General features: G+C 28.7%; 5 protein-coding genes across 5 annotated transcripts; 2 read left to right on the top strand and 3 right to left on the bottom strand.

Annotated features, from left to right (window-relative positions):
- Positions 1-451: 451 nt before the first annotated feature.
- Positions 452-3,880, bottom strand: LOC145752811 (uncharacterized). The gene is made up of 9 exons (XM_082569155.1): positions 3,738-3,880; positions 3,200-3,254; positions 2,853-3,126; positions 2,382-2,535; positions 2,205-2,299; positions 1,978-2,050; positions 1,725-1,847; positions 828-1,619; positions 452-654 (listed from the first exon to the last, which is right to left on the bottom strand). The coding sequence occupies exons 1-9, from the start codon at positions 3,852-3,854 to the stop codon at positions 613-615; spliced, it is 1,725 nt and encodes a 574-aa protein (XP_082425281.1). The 5' UTR covers positions 3,855-3,880; the 3' UTR covers positions 452-612.
- Positions 3,881-5,334: 1,454 nt separating this feature from the next.
- On the bottom strand, positions 5,335-11,797 carry LOC145752329 (dnaJ homolog subfamily C member 11-like). Its single transcript, XM_082568595.1, has 17 exons — positions 11,672-11,797; positions 11,234-11,360; positions 10,627-10,697; positions 10,307-10,408; positions 10,061-10,189; positions 9,767-9,889; positions 9,515-9,588; positions 9,077-9,281; positions 8,744-8,826; positions 8,269-8,385; positions 7,737-7,892; positions 7,327-7,396; positions 6,678-6,784; positions 6,069-6,213; positions 5,820-5,895; positions 5,701-5,749; positions 5,335-5,634 (listed from the first exon to the last, which is right to left on the bottom strand). Exons 1-16 carry the CDS (start codon positions 11,747-11,749, stop codon positions 5,730-5,732), a joined length of 1,683 nt encoding a protein of 560 aa, XP_082424721.1. The 5' UTR covers positions 11,750-11,797; the 3' UTR covers positions 5,335-5,634; positions 5,701-5,729.
- Positions 11,798-12,616: 819 nt separating this feature from the next.
- Positions 12,617-14,452, top strand: LOC145752202 (lysoplasmalogenase TMEM86A-like). The gene is made up of 5 exons (XM_082568433.1): positions 12,617-12,877; positions 12,977-13,145; positions 13,275-13,389; positions 13,602-13,729; positions 13,991-14,452. Exons 1-5 carry the CDS (start codon positions 12,740-12,742, stop codon positions 14,152-14,154), a joined length of 714 nt encoding a protein of 237 aa, XP_082424559.1. The 5' UTR covers positions 12,617-12,739; the 3' UTR covers positions 14,155-14,452.
- On the bottom strand, positions 14,228-16,971 carry LOC145752201 (glutamine amidotransferase-like class 1 domain-containing protein 3, mitochondrial). Its single transcript, XM_082568432.1, has 6 exons — positions 16,819-16,971; positions 16,654-16,706; positions 16,108-16,275; positions 15,595-15,750; positions 15,027-15,183; positions 14,228-14,720 (listed from the first exon to the last, which is right to left on the bottom strand). The coding sequence occupies exons 1-6, from the start codon at positions 16,930-16,932 to the stop codon at positions 14,592-14,594; spliced, it is 777 nt and encodes a 258-aa protein (XP_082424558.1). The 5' UTR covers positions 16,933-16,971; the 3' UTR covers positions 14,228-14,591.
- Positions 16,972-17,541: 570 nt separating this feature from the next.
- On the top strand, positions 17,542-19,649 carry LOC145751893 (putative ubiquitin carboxyl-terminal hydrolase MINDY-4). The gene has a single exon (XM_082568024.1). The coding sequence runs from the start codon at positions 17,542-17,544 to the stop codon at positions 19,330-19,332; it is 1,791 nt and encodes a 596-aa protein (XP_082424150.1). The 3' UTR covers positions 19,333-19,649.
- Positions 19,650-19,652: the final 3 nt, after the last annotated feature.

Here is a 19,652-nt window from a genome sequence, read left to right as displayed (position 1 = left end):
TATAAGCATTAGCAATCTTGTTTATATTTGTACAGTATCTAGATGTATATCTTGGCTACAATAAATGTAACCAAAATCAAAATATTGTTAAAACAAAAAATATTTTTTAAAAGATGCCAACGAGTTTTTTCAAGTCGATTTTTTTAAACAATTTAAACCTTAAAATTTTGTGTTTATTTTTTTTCCTTTTAGAAGTATGAATAATACCTACAAGTTATAGCAAAACTATATCTTGAAATTAAAAATAAAATTAAAATGTATATTTTAATTTCACGGATACAAACAATTTTATACAAAGTTTTAGCAAAGTTATATCTTTCTATAAGATCTTATTATAAATACTTTTAAGGGAGAGTTATTAACAAGAATATAATTTAAAAAAAAATTAATTTTTGTAGACCGTACTGTAAACGTACCATACGAAAATATAAACATATTTGTTGTTGATTTTTTTATTTCAAAGTGATAATACAGTACATAAGGTTCAATAAATAAACAATAAAGAAAAAGAAATGCATAGATAATTTAAACATAAAAAAAATATATATAAAGCAATTGGAAACAAAGGAACTAAAATAGTAGAAGAAAATAATTGTTGTTGGAAGATTTCTTTCAAACATTGTTCAAGGTTGCCTTCAAGAAATTTTCAAACATCTGAAAAATGAAAAAAATAATTAAAATACTGAGATAAATTAAATACAAAATTAATATACAAAAAATGTAAATTCTAGTGCTAAAGCTCAAATAATAATGAAAATATAACTCGCTAAAATACCAGTAAACTAAGAACAAGCAGCATATTGTTTAAACAAAAACAAGGAATTTACCTCAATTTGTGCGAGAACATCTGGATCAATCACATTATTTGTTGACTTTTCACACGGGAGAGAACTCTTCGAATCACCACGTGACATCGATGACATGGCGATGACGTCACTAAGACTATTGTGACGTAACGAGGATAGATCGTCCTCAGATCGAGTAAGGTTGGGTCGCAAGAGCTCGATGGAAGGAAGAGAGTCGGAGGAGTTGACTTCGAACGGAGGACTTCTCCTCATCCGTCTTGGAGTTGACATTGCTTGTCGGATTCGTCCAACTTCCAACGATCCGGAGGACCCGGAACAATCTGAGATGCTGGATAACTCTTCGATTGAGGTCAAGTGGTCACGTGATGTTCGTGACCTCAGTTGATGACGTTTTCTAGGAGCGACAACACTTCGATTGTTTTTTAAGATACCTAAACTTTCTTGTTGTTCCGTCACAAGAAGTTCGAGCTCTTGACGTTCCCGAATCTTTTCGAAATTATTTAATTTGGTTTCTTGTTGTTCTCGAATCTCGAGATCGATCTCGCCGAGTCTTTGTTTCATGGAGTTCAACCTTGACTCAAGGGCGGCAAAGTGCTGGTGATTTTTACTTCGTTTCTTTCCCGACTTGGGTCCGATCTCTTTGGAAAGTTGGTCGACCTTAAGTTGAGCCGAGTTGCGACGAGTGTTGAGTTGAGTCATGTACTTAATCATTTTCACAACTTCTTCCTGTCGACTTTGCTCGAATTTCTCTATGACGTCATCACGTCGTGAAATTCGTTGATTTTCGAGTTGTTGATTAACACGAACAGATTCCTAAAATCAAAACAATTGATGTTAAAATTTGCAACAAGATTTACAATAACATAATCTAGTGTGGCTTTGGGTTACATTCTTCAAGTATATTTTAACTTAAAGTACCTTAGTTTCAAGTAAAAGTTGTTCTCTCAAAATTGTTTGTTGCTGGGCCGCAATTTCTTGAAGTAATTTGTGTTTTTGTAACTCGACTAATTGTTGTTCGACTTCATCGTTTGATAAACTTTTCTGTTGAAACAAGAAAGTTTGTTTAATAAAATTGATTAACTTTGCACAGGTTCTAGCGTAGATTACGACATTAACTAAATAATGAAGACAACTGTTTGTAAATAAACTCTGTATTTAATTAATTTCTTACCGTCCACGTTTTTCTTGTTAGGTTGTTATCGATCGTTCTTTTTGTCACGTGACCAATTGTATTATTTCCATTTCTAAATCAAAAAATACGAAATTTTTAAAAACAAAATTCTTTTATTACCGAAGCATATCATTTTGTATTTATAATGTCGGGAACTTGGACATTTTTTCTTGCTTGAATGGTTAAGCACGTCCGCCAAAATATTTATAATTTTTAATTTTACCAACCTGTCAATCACTTTTCGTGTTTCCTGTTCCAGTGCTGCCACCCAAAACACGAATTCCTCGTGGTTGTTTGTGCTAAGATGAATTGTTCGGAAACCCTGTTTTAAATAAGCAAAATTATTAGTTCGTTGTAACATAAAAATTATTAAAATATTTTAACTTTTTGGATGCAATTCTCACGTTTTGTTCAAGTCTGAATGTAAATCTTGATCGGTTCATGTTTGTGACCTCAGCAGCTACGTCATAACCTCTAAGAAGGATGACGTCACATGTTGTTTGGGATTGAGGAGTGTTGTAGCAATATAAGCAAGCATCTTGCAAAACGCAGTAAAATCTGAAAAATAAAAACAAGTTGTTCAATTAGTTGTCACAATCTCAAATTTCTACTTGTTGCTACTCAAGTGTTTCCGCACGGTTAACCTCATTGTTTGTTTCGCTTTAAAAGTTAGGTTTACATAAAGTTGAGTTAGGATCAATTAACAAAAGCAAAAAGCTTTATTTGCTGCCAAAAATTTTAATTTTATTTCTGAAATTAAGTTTTAATTAAACCAACTACGCTCACATGAGTATAAGATATGTGAAGTACTTGTTATTCTATCTAGTCACAATACCACCATAGTGACTTCATTAAGGGGTCAAATAACGACTTACCTTTCCCACTGCTTCTTTTTATTCCTCAGATCCAAGTAACCTCGATGTGATGACGTAGAAAGTTGGACGGCCGGGATTTCTAGAACGGTTTGTTTTTTGCCATGTTCGGCGCTCGAAGTTGCTCTTTTCAGTGAAAATGTCATATTTTTAAACCAACTTGCTCGCTTCTTACTCGTCTCGCTCAATCCCGATCCAGTTGATGACGTCATTGATGACGTAGTACTTGCCACGGAGCCAGTCGTTCGAGCATGACGAGAGTCTTCGCTCGATTCATCTAAAATTTAATTTTTTAATTAAAATTGAATCGATCATAATTTGAAAACTTGTTTTATTTATTTCTAACTTACCTCCGAATGAAAGTTTGTTTAAGTAAGCTTCCTCGATAGAATCTGTTTGTCTGTTCTGTAACAAATAATAAACAATTGAAACTTTGTTACAACAATTATGACATTTTGTGAACACCCTCGAAATAGAAGGTGGTTTAAAAGTTGTTTTGATTTTAGAAAACTTCTGCGCGCCATTTTGAAAATTTTAAATTCATTTTCATTTGTAAATTTGATAAATTTACAAAGTTGTTATTTTCTGGCACGTGTAAGATTCAAAATATTTTCAACTTTATAACAAAAGATAAAACTTTAAAGTTGGTAAACAAAACAATAATAGATAATTGCAACGGAGATACGGCACCAACAAAACGGTGTTAGCCATTCAGCTATTCATCCAAAGCGGTAATTATTATTTATAAATAATAAAAATTATAAAATTATTAAATTTTTGTTATAATATTATTGCCAATATTTTTTCAGTAAAAAATTAATTAAAATTAATGACAAAAATGTTTATATTTTTATTTATAAAACTTTTTTTATTAAAATAGTTATTTACCATTTTGTTTGTTATTTCATTGTCGTTAACTTTATTCTTAATAGAATGAGTTAATCCATAAATTTCAATAAAATCAATGTCCGATAATTCGGGAACCGGTTTAAACAAGTTTCTCATGTTGTTATATTTTTAGTTTTACAAATATTTTTATCTGTAAAAAAAAAATAAGAGTTAAAAATCAAGCTAAATATTTATATATTCCTCCAGTATTTAAACTGACCTTTTCTATAAAGCATGCTGAGTTTTATTAATAAATATTTTTTCTATACTAGAGCCTTGGCTAGTATCCACTGGATTATCGAAGGTTTTGGTTGAGCTAAGTTTCGAATTCTTAAGCAAGTCTGTTGCAGTGTATTGTAGATTATAAACTGACTCAATACAGTCTCCTACTTTGCTTTACTTTTGTCCTTGCACGATGCCTTTGTGGGGCTACAGACTTGCAACTGAGTGAAGACATTTCGACTTTCTCTTGCTTTTGTATGCGAGGGCGAAAAGAAAAAGGCAAGCTATCTTCGCTTGAGCGCACGCTGGGTTCGCTTGTTTGTGATTGGCTCGAGTTTTCGATAACTTTATCTCGTAATAAACCATCGGGGTTTAATGCACGATTATGAATCCAATTATCAAGTTCGCGCGTGCGAGATAACATAACCTTGATGTTGTTGTTGTTTACATGTTCTTTGTTCACTTGATCCGACAATGATGAATTGTGACGTAAGAGGTTGGTATTGTATGAAGTGTCGGCGAGTTAACAGGTGAACAAAAGGAAGTTGAAAGGGTTTTTATTGTTCCCTGGTGCATCCGAAAATAACAGGCTTTTATGGTTGAACTTAGCGGAAATATATTGTTTAGAATGTGTTGAATGTTATTGTTTACTTAAACTACCACTTTCACTTATATTTTTTGTTTGATATTAAATATAAATTTATAAAGTTTGGAAATGAATGGAACATATTTTAAGTCATCTTTCAATTTCTGTTATTTGTAAAATCAACTGTTGCATTTAGCTGTAATATCACGTGATTTTCGTGTGCCTAGTGACGTATATGTTACGTCATTAATAATTCCAGGATCAAATTCCATCTTGGATTCATCGTATTCCATCTCGGACTCTTCGAAAGTTTTTACACCATTTTTTGTTTTGACGTGGTGACGTAATTTCAGAGTTAAGCGTGGTGTTATTACAAGGTGTCGAGTTATCTTTATTCGTTCCCACCTTTGGGTTGTTTGGAATTTAGTGACGTCACACGATCTCGTGACGTATTAATCTTGGAAGATAACGTGACGTCATGCGTAGGATTTCAAATAACAACTTGAAATTATTTGTTATATGTTATTTTTCACACTTTTTCAATTATTTTAAACCTGATAAGATTATTGGATAAGCTTTTATTTGATTGTAAGTCTTCTAGCTTAACATGTGTCGTTTTATTTGATATACTTAGTTTTTTTACGCCAATAAATGTTATTCTATAAACGTATATTTGTTTTAAATAATAAAGTTATAAATAATCAATTTATTACGACAAACTTACGATGAAAACTTTAACTGATTCGAACAGTCAAAAGTACATAGAATAAAACAATTCAATATTAAACGCAACATTAACGTTTAAAATTTGCAAGTTTTAATTTTTTTGCAAATTATTTGAAATCTGTGAACATCTTGCTATTATTTTGCAAGATTTCTGTTTTAATCAACATTGTTTTGTAGTAAAATAAAAACGACTCATTCTTAGAAAAAAAGGGGTAAAAATTATAACATTAAAAAGAACCAAAGCGATCAAAAAACAATAACATTTTAATTTCCTTCAAAATGACTATTGCTTGTAATAAAACCAAGTAGATTTGCTGTTCATTTGAAATATTTCAACAACTGTTTGGTCTTTAACAAAATAACCTAAAAAATAGAAAACTTTAAAAATATTGAAATCAATAAAAAAAATAAAAATAACTCAACACTTACTTTGGTACTTCTTCTAAAAATAAACTTGATTATTCTTCTACAGAATGACCTGAAAAATAAAATATATAAAAGATTTGAAATAAAAGTTTATATTAACATTATAAATATGGAATACTTACTTCTTAAAGGTATTCTTAGTGAGTCTTTATCGTCTATGGTTACCCGATGTAAGGCGTTTCGAAATTTATATGTTACCTATAAATTTAAGTATGTAAAAAAAAAATGGAAATTAATTAATACAATAAAAGCATATACAACTTAAAATTATATTAATAAACAAACATACAAAATAAAAAATATAATCTAAAAACTAAAAAAATTTGACCGATTTTAAAACACACAAAAAATCCAAAAATATAAAATCTTACTTTAAGTTTTTTGTCGCTTCCGGGACATGGATCAAAGAATCCGGGTAATCCGCTTTTCCCTATATCCGGTGGAAGTTGAAGTTTTGAGTTTTCAACCAAGTTTTGAAGTGGAATTGTTACATCAACTAATTTGGAATTCTTAGAGCTTTTAAAAGGAATGCAATTAAAAATTAAATAAGATTACAAATTACAAAATAAAGACAATCGAATAATTACCTAAAGTTTAATTAAAATAAACTATAAATTAGAACCAAAACAAAATTAGAAATAAACTAATATTTAATTAAATTTAAAACAATATAAGTAAAGTTATGTTATTAAAATGCCCTATAATAGTACAAAAAGAAAACATAAAAACAAAAATATAAATAAACAAGCAAAATCAAACTAAGGCAAATTTAAAACAATATACCCAAATTGCAATGTTAATAAAAACCATATAATATACAAAATACTTAGTCAAAACATAAATAAATGAATAATAACCCAAAATATATCAACAAAATCATGGACTCAAACATTCAAAATTAACATTAAAATACTAAAAATCAAAATTTTTAAAATATCATATTAATAAATAGAAACAAATAAATTTGTTTAAAATATCACCTTTGCTCTGTTACAAATCTTCCATACCAAGCCTCCGTAATAACCAACCCAAATTTTTGAGTTTCAACCTCTGTTTTTCGTTCTGTACTTTTTCGCATCATGTTTATCTACAAATAATTTCTTAATAAGTTAAAGTACATGATTTTTTTAAAAGCACATTTGATATATCAAACAGTTGTTGTCCTTAAGTAGTTATAAAACAAATATGAAGTATTTCAACAGCACCCAGATGCAAAACATAAATTTATGCCAATTTTAACTTTAGGTAAGCTTTGAAGTAGGTAATGTTAAGAGGGCTCAAAAACGAATAGTGTGACATTGGTGCGGCTTGAACTCAAGACCTTTTGGCTTATAGACTGCACTGTTATCACAACTATTACCACACATAATTTTATATTATACAAAACGTTTATTTGGACTCAGAATGGAGGTTGTCAATCATCTGATCAGAGCCCAGTACTCCATAGATATCATCATTGTCCTGACATCACTTTAACTATATGGGGCTACACTTACTCAAAAATATACTAGCATTTGTGGTGACTAATATTTTTACATATCAAAAAATATATTTTAATATTAGTATTAAAATATATGTATTAAGATAAAGAACATAATAGTAGTAAGCTATTTTTAATTCCAAACTTACAATTTTTGCAGCCTCATCTCGATTTTTGTTCGTTTCATTTACTAAAGATTGTTCACTTTCTTCCTCTTGCCTAAAAAAATAACAAAAACATTGTTGTTAATAATTTAGCATATTAACAAATTAATATCACAAGGTGTATAACATAAAAACTTGTTAAAAAAACATAATAGTACTGTTATTAGTATAATTCTTTGTGCAAAGAAGTATTAACATTATGTTTAATACAATCAAAAACAAAATTATCTATATATACAGGAGCTTAGTGGACAACACGTACAAATTAAAAATCTTTGAAATAAAAAAATTGCCGTTTGTGGTTCCATGTAATTTATAACATGGTCAAAAATTAGTTGAGAGTTACGACAATTAAGATCCCAACTGTGAAGTAGGCTATCAACTAGTCAACTTACCTTTCTTTTTCTCTTCTTTTATAAGGTTTAATGATAAGTTTTTGGACGGCAATATAAGCTGTCATAGGCACCACAGTTCCATAAAATACAGCAAGAATGTTGATATCATCCGACAATAATATTGGCATGTAGTAATTTTGTGAGGCTCGGTTTAATCTAAAATAAACAAAAATTTAAAGCTTGGTTTTAAGTATTTAAACTAATACCAATAAACTTTGTGGATTAGTTTTAAACAATTAAAAAAATATGTACACATGAAAAAAAAATACAAGAACAGTCAAAATGTATAAAAAATACCCAATATAAATACAAAAAAAGGCAGTTAAAGAAAACTACACTTAAAAATACCAAAATAAATATAAGAAAATAAAGTTAAGGAATGAACTATAAATTCTATGATACTAAAAACGTACTACTTAATAAATGTTGTTTAAACCTATAAACAAAACAATTTAAAAGTGTATAAAAAGATTCTATAAAACACTAGCAAAATAAAGTTATATAAAAGACAACAATATTAAGATTAACTCACTTGAGTTTAAGATTTACACCGAGAGGAACTCCAACACTAACTTGAGCTGATACAACACTGTGTTGAGATATTTCATGTTCTGCTCCATATTCTATCATACAACCAAATGTACCTGCTCTGTCAAAATATTAAGTACAAAAATGTTGAAAAGACTCTTTTAAATTATTTTTTTACAATTAAATTGGATGGGTATATTTACATTAAAAAAATTAATTACTAACAAAAAATCTCCCCCTAAAAATGTTAGAAACAATAAAATGAAAAGAATATATTTACTAAAAACATTAAATTACTTACAATTACAAATATATTATTTTATAGTCAATTTACTTATTAAACAAATAACACAAGATTATATTTGCTAAAACAACAACTCACTTACAAATATATTCTTTTTAAGTTGAGTTTTTAACAATTTAATGAGACAAAGATATTTCACCAAACAATAACTTACATACAAATATATTACACTTACTTGATAGCCAGTTTCAATGCAGCTTTTATATCTGGCATCTTGTAAGTTATACTGCTCATTATAAAACTATGGGGAATTCCCAACTGTGAAACAAATTGGATAACTATTTACATTCTTATTTTATAATAAGGTTATTCATAATTTTTCAATTTCTTAGATTTTTTTAATCAAGTTAAATTTATATTTGATTATAATAAGAAATGAATGCAAAAAGTACTAAAAAATGTTTGAATATTTTAAAGTTTTTAAACTATTATTTAATATGACAAAAATAAGGCACTAATATCTTTATTTGTAAATTGTTTAATTAAAGATAAAATAAACAGTTCTAACCTGAAGCTTTCCAGCCAGCCTATAATGTTCTGTATCACGAACTAAAGTTGTTGATAAACTCGATAACCTGCCAACTGATAAGTCCATTGAACCGTATAACTGTTGCCCCATCATTCTTCCTATCGTTAAGTTAGCCCCAGGTAGACTCAAAGCAGCCATACCATCATCAATTAACATACTGCATGGAAAATGGACAAGGGCAAATCTAAAATTCAAAAAAAATATTATTGTTCAATAAAATTAAAGATGTCTTTGCTTATAGTAATGTAGTTAGCATTAATATTAAACTGTTGCTAGGGCATAGCAATGGCAAAACTTTAACTATGCTTATTTGACTATAGTCCACAATTCATGTCAAAAAAACTGTTAAAATATGATATTTTACAAAATTACATTATTTTAATAGTTGTTATTATTTGTAGAATATATTTTACTTACAAACCACCACCCAACGTTCTGTAGGCTTTCAAAGCACAATTAAATTGTTTTGAATCTGTTACGCCTAATTCCAACTACAACGATAATAAGTTAAATTTAATATCACAATCTTTTGAATGATTTACAGTAAAACAAATACAATATACACACAAAAACCTTAGGCAATAAAATAAAGGTAAAAAAAAATTGTATTACTTTAAATGAATATTATGACACACCAAAAAAAAAAGTTTAAAACAATTAAGTGTTCACCTCTGCCCAAGATTTTGAAGATAAAGTTTTCCTCAGCCCAAGATTAAGATTTCCGCTTCCGTTTCCATTCTTAGATTCCACTCCTCCTGACAAGGTGGCAGTTTGGGATAAAGTTAAAGGAGCCTGTAGGAAAAAACGTATAAAAATTTCACATTTATAAAATATGAAAAATATTTTAATGCATTTTGCTTTGGTATATATCCTAAGATATATATGCATTAATAAAGGCGATCTGGTATGTTTATAGACATGTTTTGTTAACAGTAAACAAATGAAATATTTATACTTAAATACCTCAACAGATTGAGTTACGGAAACTTGGGTAACATCAGGTATTACAATAGGTTGGTCATAATATGAATCATTTGAATACATTTGTTCGTCAAATAAAGAAGTTGCATTGACTGTCATACTAAAGGTGCCCTAAAAAAATAATAAAAACGGTATCATATTATACTAGTTTAATACAAGATTTATATAAACAAAATACCAATTAAAAATTAAACAATAAGAAATATTAAGACATTTTTTAATCCAAACCTTGGGTTGAGTTCTTTCTTCAAGTTTGTGTTGAGCTCTTAATCTTTGTAATCTAATATATTCTTCTTCCATTTCTGCCTGGGTTTTGTGCCGCTCAACAATCTAAAAAAAAATAAAATAACCTTTGTTAAAATATTTAAGTAGCCTACACAGAAAGTAAAACAGAAAGCAGGTTAATAAACACATTTTACATTTGTTCATATAGGCCTACTGTATATTTTGAAACTAAAAAATTAAGATTACTAAATATTACAAAACTTCTAAAAAAATTATAAATTTATTTAAAACCCAAAATTTAATATTTTACTGAGTCTATTAACCTGCCAATCAGCATCTAACCCCTTCTTTCCATAGACATCATAAATATGTCGTTTGGTTGGGTCACTTAAGACTGAAACGATAATTTAATTATTTATTTTAATCATCAACACAATAAGTTCTTAATCAAATAAAAACTAAACCATAAAAAACTTTTTTAATAATAATTAACTTCTAGGAGCACTACTTAATTATCATTTTAAAATGATTAACTTTTTTATTTGATTAACAACTGTCAGCGTGGTGTAGTAGCAAGAACACTTGCTACACCACACATGAGGTGGTGGGTTCAACCTCCACTGCTCTCATGCTGTAGCGCCCTTCAGTAAGGCGCTATAAACGGTATACACTTCTGCTGAGCCAGCACTTATACAGCAGCGTAATTATCGGACAATTATAATCTATAATACCCCAAACTACCACAGGAAACTTGAGACTGGGTCAGAGTAACTGATGTTACTCTATGTTTCGGTCACGCATTAGACCTCCCCACATTGAGGATAAAGATATAAACAAAAAAAAACGTAAACTTTCCTTGAATATCAAACAACAGTTAATGAATTACCAAAAACTCATTTTTAAATTATTTCAAATTTCAATTTAACAAACCACTGTATGCTGTGTGAATTTTTCCAAATATAGCCGATGCATCTTTGCTGTTTACTTCTTTATGTTTATCTGGATGATAGACCATACATAATCTCCTGTATGAATTCTTTAACTCATCTGATGTGGCCTGCAAACAAAATTTGTTACAACATGACAGTTAATGTAAAAGCAATATAATTCATTATAATAAATTGAAAAAGACAAATTAGAAATTTAATAACAATATTACTATTTTAGTATTTTCATAATCAAGTCTTCAGGTTAAATTATGAACCATTAACTATTAAGTGATTGTTTTTAATTAGGCTTCACATTACGTGATTAATAAGTATTACAAAATCCCTTTTAGCACTAAAACTAAAGAGATATGCCTTAACAACTACATGACCTATACTTAAACATAACTAATATTTAGCCCATTTAAACAAATGAAAATACCTGTCTTGATGCATTAAGTAAACTGTAATAATCCTCGTTATCCACCAATTCCTCCAATCCCGAAGAAGGTAACTCCATTTTTAAGTGACAAGATTAAACAACAATTTCTAATCACTCCTAATCACTAAAATACAAAATTTTAGTAACAAAAACATGCAAGTGAAGGTCAGATCAAAATGTTTTTTGGTGTGTTTCTACTGTCTAAAGTCTGAAAGTAAGACTGCTTTTTGCCTTCAATTTTGCCTGTACATAATAAAGGCAAAAAATGTTAGTTACTACCTTATAAATAACGATTTAAAGCATTCTAGTGAAAGTAATAAGCAAAAAAACAAAAATTTAAAAAGCGTTGTTTTGATTTTTTCTCACGAGTAAAATGAAGCTTATAACTGACATATGATGTAAGATATGAATTTAAAGCAAAATAGTCATAAGTTTTGTATTTTATTGTTATCCCCTTTATATAAAAATTAACAAATTAATTTACTTAAATAACACATACTAATGCAATTTATTTTAAATAAAAACAATTATTTAAATTTAAAAAATCATGTTGTTTATTAAATACGAAATATTAAATCACATTTAAACTTTTTATTTTTTGGTATCGCAAACTGCTGATGACACATTTTGTGCAGTTCTATCGGTATCACAAGTTGCATAGAAAAAAGGCTCAAAGTCACGCGAATATAAAAATTAGGTATGCATCTTGTTGCAACAAAACCATCACCTTGCAAGTATTAAGATAAAGAATAAAAAATAAATAATTCGAAGAAGTCAGTTTAGAAAAATGCGAACTTTTATTTAAACAAAGGCATTTTTGATATGTATTTACAAGAAATACATTTACGATAATTTATATGTAATGTTTGCATTTACATATTTAATAATTAACGATCATCTGAGTAACCCTTTAACCACGAAATATGTATGTTAAAGCAGGTTAATTTGTGCTACAAGCGCACCAAAGGGTTTCCAATAAAGTCAATACTGTGGCGCGTAGTACTAAGATATAAGTTAAAACAACTTTGTATAAATACATGTAAGTGATATTTAGGACTAAGGTTCAAAATGACTGAAAAAACTATAGGAAAAAGAATAGCAGAATGTCGTGTATTTTTCCTGATAGCAAGTACTTATATTGCATATTACTACATAGAAGTTAATCAAATTTTGCCAACAAGTTTGTATATCAAAGCGGCATTGAAGGTTAGTTAGAATTTTTAAGTTTAATTGCACATTTACAAAATTTGTGACCTATTTTTAATTTTTTGTCTTGATGTATTATAATCAACTCTATTTCCGAAGGTGTCTCCTATTCTATACTTGATCAATTACGTTATAAATGAACGTGGAAGTTACATCACAAATACAGGAAGCAATCCCTTTAAATATACACTGCCAGCTTTGGTTTTGTGCGGCATAGGAGATATTTGTTTAGTGTTTCAAGCAGTTAACCCCTTGTACTTTATAGCAGGTACGTCTTTCGTTATACCCATTACAAAACTTAACTTTAAGTATTTACAGATAGCCCACTGTGTAAAAACAAACCTTCCATAATATTTTTACAAAAATTCAAAAAATGACAAGTTACATTTGATTTTAGGTTTGTTTAGCTTTTTACTTGGTCATGTAGCCTATACCTTATCGTTCGGACTTACACCTTTAAATGGGAACCTGTTGATCGTGTTTATGGGAATAGTGGTAGCATGTGGAAAAGTGTAAGTAAAATATAAATTATGTTACAGCAAAGTTGTTGCTAAAAATTATATCTTTGAACTACTAAAGCATATTTTGTCAAGGTACTTTAAATGGGCCCCACTTAAACCATTTTTGGCCCTATGATTATACGGTTTACTATTGTCAAAAAACACAGTTATTTTTAATATGTTAAATTGTCGAACTAACTCGTTGAACATTACTTTTTTTACAGATTGTTTTTGAACTACCAGGAAAAATACTGGCTTGAAGTGCACCTGGCTGCATACCTTTACACACCAGTTATATTCACTATGTTGTGGAGAGCTGTATGTCGTGTTAATTGGGCTGATGTTTCGAATGGTAAATAAATAATAATTTCAACAAAAATAAAATATTAAAAGTTTTTTGTTTCTATTACCATTAACTCGACAATAAGTGAATGATATTTATCAAGAATGACGTTTTTAAATTTAATAAATTTGTTTGTTGTATATTTAATTGTACCATTATTAGAGTTAACAAGTGATTGCAATTCTATTTTTCATTAAGTTGTAAAGAAACCTAAAGAAACTAAGCCTTAATAAAACGATTTTATAGTGTAACGTAACAATTTTATTTTAGGCAAATTTACAAAGCTATTGGGAGCAGTTGGCGCAACTTTATTTGCAATATCGGATCTCACTTTAGCGTTGAACAAATTTCAGTTTCCAATCCCTGGCGCTCATTTTATTGTGATCGTTCTCTACTATTTGGCCCAAATATTTATCGTTCTTTCAATTGGGTAAACTTGTTAAAGTATATTCAATTAACAAGTTTATATTTGTAATTTTTTTTCTGTATTTATAAAGTTATATGTTAAACAGATGACACGTTTTTAAAGTGTAGATTTAACTACGAACTTTTAAATTAATATTACTGAAATTGTATTCTTTTTTGTATATAAAAATGCTTTTTAATGTATATCGAATGATTAGGATTTTAATTAAACATTTGTTTTTGCTATATATTAAGCAAAGTGCAATCTTATACCGTCCAACAGTATTTTAAATAGAATTGTTTTAAGAATATATACCAAAATATTAAAGCATATTTACCCTCTAAATTGCGTGAACCTTTATTTTTAATGCAAACATTGTTATTCGGGTCGAATAAAAGCAATGCAAATTTTACCGAAACTTTTTAAAAGCATGATTTAAATAGTAATTGATAAATACAAATCATTTTATGATTCAATTTGGCCAAGAACTTTTGTTACAAAATCTCCAATTCCGTCATAAATTTCATGGAGTTGGGCTTCACACATAAACGCTGGAGTTGTTATCACGTTGTTCTCTGTATCTACATAAGATTCGTGGAATATACATATTATTGTTAAGAAAAATTTAAATAAAGTTTGATACAATATTATCTTATGATATATATTACAAAATAAATTATCATAAGGTCTATAAATATTATAATAAAATAATTAAAATTATGTTAAGTATATAACAATACACAGATGTAGTTAAGAGCTCGTAAAAATGACATATAAAACACCCTTTAAATAGAAAAAGGCTAAAAGAATAATAAAAAAGACTCAATAGAATAATATAAAAGTAAAAAAACTGTTAAAATCCTGTAAAAATTTAAACAAGGCATTTCTTAAAAAGGATATGTTAACATCTTTTTCCACGTGCTTGGCTCCACATAACTCAATGGCAGAAGCAGTTCCTGCGTAAGGCCACTTTCCCCCTTGTTCTGTAGATTTCCCAACAGTTACTTTAACACCAGGAATGCACTTGGCTGCCAACACTGGTGCAATACAAGTTAATCTAAATAAAAAGTGGGTTAGAATAAAAGTTGTAGTTGAAAAAAATGGTTTGAATGTTTACGTAAATGTAAAAATAAGTATACTATTTAATCTTAACAAAAACTAATTGAAGTTTCCTTCTCTTAAAAAAGATTTCAAAATGTTTAAATATTCAACTTATAGAATATAAAAACCACATTTTACATAAATATGTACACATATTTAACACAATAAAATTTGAGATGCTATCAAAAACTAATTAATAAATTAAAAAAAAAATAAATAAAAATTTGAATATATAGAACTTATATATATAACAAAATATATATATAATATATAACATTAGATTAAACACACATAGTTTCAACAAAAACTTACTATTTAAATTTTGTGGTAATTATTTTTAAAATAAAAATTTGAGATCCAAACCCACCCAATAGGTTTCTTGTCTTTATTAAACGACTTCAACACCCGATCAACATCAGGATCAACAACACAATCAACATTCTTAACTGCCCAATCACACAAGTTCTTTGCTGCACCAAATCCACCAGGAAGTATAACAGCATCATGATCATTTGAGTTTAGTCTAGGGTGGAAATTTAAGGTTATATTGTTTGGTGAAGTTATGCATTAAAATCTAGATTATTTTACATAAAATTATTAATATTAAAAACTGCAATTCAAAGTCTATTTCAAAGTTAACTTAACAAACTCTTTTAAATGTTTAAAATTATTTATGGTTTTTGCATATTTAAAATTAATAATAACAAAAATATTAAACAAACTATAAAGTTTTATCGAACTCAGAATAAACTGTGTTGGTTTAGGTAAAACTTTCCCTAGAAAAATCATTAACTATAAAACCTTAAAACTTTAAATAAACTGTGTTAGTTTATTTATAAATTCTTTAAAAAGAAACTGAAAAAATTATCAAAATCTTTACTCAGATAAAGGTTGAATTTTTCCTCTAGCAATCCTGGCAGATTCCACCAAACAATTTCTGCCAGTTTCTATCTCACTTCCATCCAAATGGTTAATGACGTGCATCTGTGGTTTGTCCGGTGCAAACATGGAAACTGTGGCTCCTGCTCTACTTAGATGTGTAAGGCACCTGTAAGAATTAATTTACAAAAATTAAAATTATCAAAAGATAAAATTAAGTTGCATGAAAAAATGAAAAAAAAAAAAAAAAAAATATTGGAAAGTTTCTTAAATTTATAAAAAATTAAAATATATACTTATTTAAAAAACTAAGTAGGCTTGTCCAGACAGAAAAACTCACAGGTTTTGTAGTATATAAACATCATAAATTACTCAAAAATTGGTGTAAAATGACGTGAATTTTACTAAAATTGGGAATTTATAGCCGATGAATATGTTTCAATTAACATGTAATTCTCTAAAAATTTACACTGGTACAAGTCCATGGGGTAGACAACTTTTGTTCTGCAGTATAACCTGTTGTATATGATAACATATTTAAACTCACATTGAAGCTTCATGTATCTCACTTCCATCATAAACTCCACTTCCAGATAAGATCTACAACAATATTTAATGCAATTTTTATAAGACATTAAATAAATTAAATTTTTAGAGCACATTACATTGTAACTTTAAATTGTATAAAAAGTATTTAATTGAACAATTTTACCACAGCTACTTTAGCTGACATTGTGTTTGAAGTTGTTAGAAACCTTGTTGTTGTGTTGAATAAACGAGGAATCAAATAAATTGACGTGGAAAGTTTTCTGACAGAAAATAACATTCTATAAAACAATCAAAACACGTGGTCTGGTGGTACCTAGTTTCTATTAAAAAATTGTAAAAGTTAAAATTAAGCTTATACGATAGAATTGTAAAAGAATTTAAAGTACTGACAGCTGACATAAAAAATAATTTATACACTGCGCACTTTAAACGCCTTACAAAGCATTACTTTTTTTTTTTTATATAATAACAAAAATGTTAAATATTTTGCAAAATATTCTCTAACACCAAAAAAACATGGGGATTTCCCGGCAGTAAACACTTGTTTTAATTATTTACAAAACAGAAAACACTTTAAATTTAAATTTGTCCTCAGTAAAGTAAAACAAACGAAACTTTACTTTAAAAAATTGCTTACACAAGTAAACCACTTTCGTTTTAAACAGGGCAGGGGTATGCACAAAGCCTAACTTGAATTTAATATATTTTATATAATATTAACAACTACGCTAGATGGCAAAAGAGATTGTTTACATATCCATAGAGATTAGATAAACAAAAAGTTTGGCGTTTGATTTTGTTTTGTCTTAGTATTCTTAATACAGTTTGTTTAAATTATTAGCTAATATACTTTAATAAGAGTTTTTTTTTAAGTTAGTTGCTAACAATGGATATTTCTAACGTTGAACACATCGTGGCGTCGTTGGTAAGAGAGTTTTTGAGTCGAAAAAAGTGTAAAAATACCTTGGCATTAATGGACGAAGAGTTACCCCGAGATTCGAAAAGTATCAACAATCGTTCAAAACTAACTGAAATATTACACTTGCAAAAATGGATGGCCGCCAACAAATCAATGAAAACGCCGCTGCGGTCAATGTTAGAGGTTATAGTGTATAACTCAGCTATGCTAAACCAACCAGTTCAAACTAACGATCGTTGCGCTACATCATCGCACTTAAGTAGCACTATGTCTACTAGTTCTAGCGTGAGTGCACTTAATTCAAAGGTTCCTATATCAGTAGCAGATGATGTTACAAATAGTGTTAAAAAAATGGAGTTGGAAGAAATTGATGACCTAGATTTAAATGCAATTGATTCTTATAAATTAAGCTTTAAACCAACTAAAATAGTCACTCAACCAAAACCTGCAAAGGTTTATAAAAACCCTGAAAAAAATTTGAATGGAAATGCTTTGTTTCCAACTCAAAATACGAAAATGAGCCCCTTAGTAAATGACATGAATTTGGATGCAGATTTTAAAAGAAAGAACCAGCAAAAAGAGGAATCCGTGTTAAAAATGTTAGCAGCAAATTCTGAATTATCACCAAAAAAGCGTCCAATTAAACAAAGAGGAATACATCATAACATCGGTGATAAAATATTAAATCACAATGATTTAGAACAAGTGTTTACTATTGAGACTGCTGGAAGATTACAGAAGCTAGTATTTGGTACACAAAAACATGGATTTCCTAAAGAATGGCTTGATCAAAGCTTTTCATTTGACAACACATGGCATGAAAGATCGGATATGCTAAGGTTTGGAATTTTGCAGAAAAAAGGTGGCCCATGTGGTGTTTTAGCAGCTGTGCAAGCAATGGTTTTAAAGCATTTGTTATTCTCAACTGAACAACTTGCTAAAAACATAAATGAACAAGGTTTAGATGTTAATAATCAAACTCGAACATTGTGTTTAGCTGAAGCAATTACTGATATTCTATGGAAAGCAGGGAATAAAAATCATGCAATTTTAGCTGTAAGAACCCCTAGAAAGCAATTAGAATGTGACTCTTGGTTTAAACCAGATGGTCTTACTGAAAATATTGTTATATTAAATTTTAATACAATTGAAAAGCTAAGAAAAGCTGTTATGGATAATATAGCAGGATATGAAAACGGAAAAGGAAGTTGTATTTTGTTGCTTTATTCAGCGATTCTGTCAAGAGGAATTGAAAACATAGAGACTGACATGATGGGACAAAAACTAATCGAAAGTCATAACTATTGCTCACAAGACATGGTTAATCTTATGCTAACGGGTCGTGCAACTGCAAATGTTTTTAATGACGTTATAACTCTTGACAAGGACACTAAACTAACAGGAATTCATGAGCAAAGCGAAATAGGACTTTTAACTTTATTTGAGCATTACAAATCATGTGAAGTTGGGAGTTATTATAAAACACCTACCTATCCAATATGGGTAATTTGTAGTGAATCTCACTATAGTGTGTTATTTGGTTTGGACTTTAACTTACAATCCCAACCCAAATTTGATCTTTATTATTATGATGGCCTAGCCAACCAAGATGAGCTTATAAAGTTAACAGTTGATACCACCAACAAAGTAAATGAATATTTGTTAAATGGTGACTTAGTACCACCCTTAGAACATTGTATTCGTACAAAATGGCAACGCGCAAGTATAGATTGGAATGGCACAGACCCAATCCTTTAATTTAAATCAATCATATTTTGAAGCTTAATCTTGCTATTTTTTACATTCAATCTTGGTAAAGTAATATATATTATGTATTAATTTTTAGGCAAAAAATTCCGATAACAATTAGAATTAATTTTATAATTACACGGTATTTTAAAATTACTGTTTATTATGTTTGACATTTATATTTTCTGTAATTGTGCACCAAAAATTATTTTTTTATTTAATTTATTAGTATTAGTGCTTAGCATATTGTATTCCATTGTAACATGACACATTTTGAATGTGACTTTCTAGTATTACAAATTAAACAAAAATATTAAATTTCTTTTTAG

This window comes from Corella eumyota, chromosome 5, assembly GCF_963082875.1.
Source record: "Corella eumyota chromosome 5, kaCorEumy4.1, whole genome shotgun sequence".
NCBI lineage: Eukaryota > Metazoa > Chordata > Ascidiacea > Phlebobranchia > Corellidae > Corella > Corella eumyota.
Note: the sequence above shows the minus strand (reverse complement) of the source record. Positions and strands in the feature narration are given on the sequence as shown.